This window comes from Suillus subaureus, assembly GCF_016647635.1.
Source record: "Suillus subaureus strain MN1 chromosome Unknown BJ212scaffold_120, whole genome shotgun sequence".
NCBI classification, from domain to species: Eukaryota; Fungi; Basidiomycota; class Agaricomycetes; order Boletales; family Suillaceae; genus Suillus; species Suillus subaureus.
The window spans coordinates 27122-29460 of NW_024538676.1; the positions used below are offsets into that span (position 1 = coordinate 27122).

Sequence of the window (2339 nt, forward strand, 5' to 3'; positions counted from 1 at the left end):
CATCCAGGGCTCTTCTTGCGCACCCAGCCAGAGAAAAATGGTCAGTACAAAAATGTGATCCCACTTGGTGTCTTTATGGTAACCAGGAGGAAGGTCAGTGTTCAGATATGTTGAGTGTGCCTTCAACACAGATTCCACCCAGCTGCTATTGCTCTTTAGCACCATGGTTGCTGTATGCTCCTTCTCAGCTTTTACTTTCTTCAAAGGGGGGGCCTTGCTAGATGTGGTAGTGACTGATGTCTACCTCAAAATTAGTGGTGAAAACATAAGACAGGGGGGAAATACTGAAGTTGTGGTGCGTGGAGCTTGTTCTACCTTCACTTTGGCTTTGACTGGCTGCTTTGTGACCACTGCCTTGAATTCATTGACATCCATAATCTCTGAGTCCTTGTTGCTGTCCAGTGGTTCAATATCATCAATCGGCGACATCAAGTCATTGCTACAATCAGAGAATTCAAGGACATCATCATGGAGAGTCTTCCTCTTGGTCCCAGAGGTGGCTCTGTCTTGCCTTTGAGCTAGAGGCAGCAGCACTAGGTCAGGATCCATTTCCTCTGTAAATGCAACAACAGACTTGGAAGACATCAGTACAAGGAGTGTGTTCAACTGCTGACACACCTTTATGGGTACTTTCCCTTTCATAGCTAGCACAACCTCATGCTCATGTGAGTCATCAAGGTCCTCATCTCCAAATGCTCCAACCAGGGCTGAGTCATCCTCACAAACAGCTGAAAGTTTAGTAGGTGGCTGATTCAGGTGAGAATTTAAAGAAGTGGTGGCACTTGACACAGATTTTTGAGACCTTGATAAAATGGTGGAAGGTGGAGGCTGGGCACTTGCAAATGAATTAGACTGAGAAGCAGTTGAGCTGGCCAGCTTCTGTGGAATGGTTGTCCTCCAGTTCTGGATATGGCCACCCAGACTTGACTTTGCTCTTGTTTTCCATGAATTGACAAAGAATAGTGTAGATTCAGTGAGCATCAACATTGTGGTTTGAGATTAAAGTGCAACTCATGGCAAAGAGTTGCCTTTCTTGTTTGTCTGTGCACATGCTTGATATCGATCATCATCAGCAATCCCTGATTCCAACATCGTTTTCTTGCAAGCATTATTGATGGCAGCCTTCAGTGATTGATGTGGTGTCATTTTCCATCCTTTCCTCCTTTTCTGAATATCTAAAGTGTCTTCATTGTTGTCACTAGGCAGGAAGTCTTCATCAACATCCTCTCCAAGAACTGCTGCTTTGCTGCTAATTCCAGCAGCACCAGTGTTACCACTGTCTATATCAGGTCTGCCTTCCTTGCTCACAACACCTTGACCCTTTTTCTTACCAACAGGTTGAGGACGGGGCTTGACAGCCTTCAGCTTGTTCTTCTGCACCTGGGTCTGGGCTTCTTCCATATCCATCTCCAATGCCACAAGTCGGGTAAGCCCTGCCACTGCTTCAGCTTCCTTGGCTTCCTGAGCTTCCTGTAAGTGCCTGTCATCTGCTGCCTTTGTGTCATATCCACATATCTGGATCTCAGATCCGACCCTTATCTCTTCTCAGATCCACATCTTATCTCTGATCCTATCCACATCTTATCTCCCTCCAACATCTCGTCATACAATCTGTTCCACTCGTCCAGTCCAGTCCACAACTCATCCAAATCCACAACCAGCGCTCGTCTCCTTTCAGTAACCCCCTAACTCTGGTATTTCAGTTATCTGTATATCCGTCCTGCTCCCTTGTCCACTACCTATGTTTCATTTCCATTTCATGATTTGTGATCCATTTCTACTTACCAATAGACTATCCACATGCTTTGTACATAGCCTCGGACTCTGCTGATTGATCATTCCATTAGATACCTATAGTATATAACCTCCTGTAACTTTCTGTAGTACCTCAGTTTGAATATCATCTTAGTTCTGCTCATTCCTGTCCTCCAGACTTGAGTACCTCTACTCTTGTCACCCTCCGAGACTTAGGATTGATTCCTATAGTCTATCCATATCTGCCTCTGTCCCCAACAGTCCATTACTGTTAGTTTCTAGTCTGGACTCATCCAGATTAGCCCTACGATACTTATCCCTCATCCAGAAGTCATCTGGATCCGTTACACTACTCATCTGACCTTCCGGATGCGCTAGTCTTGCCTTCCTGAAATAAGGGGCAATACTCAGGTAAGGGGCACAGCGCACGAGCTGAGGCTGAAGCCCTTCAGATCTAATTATCCTTTGAGTACGACCTTAACACTTTGCTGCCTTAGTCTGGTGTTTTGGCTGTGTATCAAGCACTATCTGACCAGGGTGAGTGCTGGCATTTTTAGTGCAAGTAACACACTTCATAGACTGAG

At 45.5% G+C, this 2339-nt stretch overlaps 1 protein-coding gene across 1 annotated transcript; it reads right to left on the reverse strand.

Annotated features, from left to right (window-relative positions):
• Positions 1-1011: 1011 nt before the first annotated feature.
• Positions 1012-1407, reverse strand: BJ212DRAFT_1488057 (uncharacterized protein; the record flags this gene model as incomplete). Its single annotated transcript, XM_041341340.1, has 1 exon — positions 1012-1407. The coding sequence occupies one exon, from the start codon at positions 1405-1407 to the stop codon at positions 1012-1014; it is 396 nt and encodes a 131-aa protein (XP_041185852.1).
• Between the last annotated feature and the right edge of the window lie 932 nt (positions 1408-2339).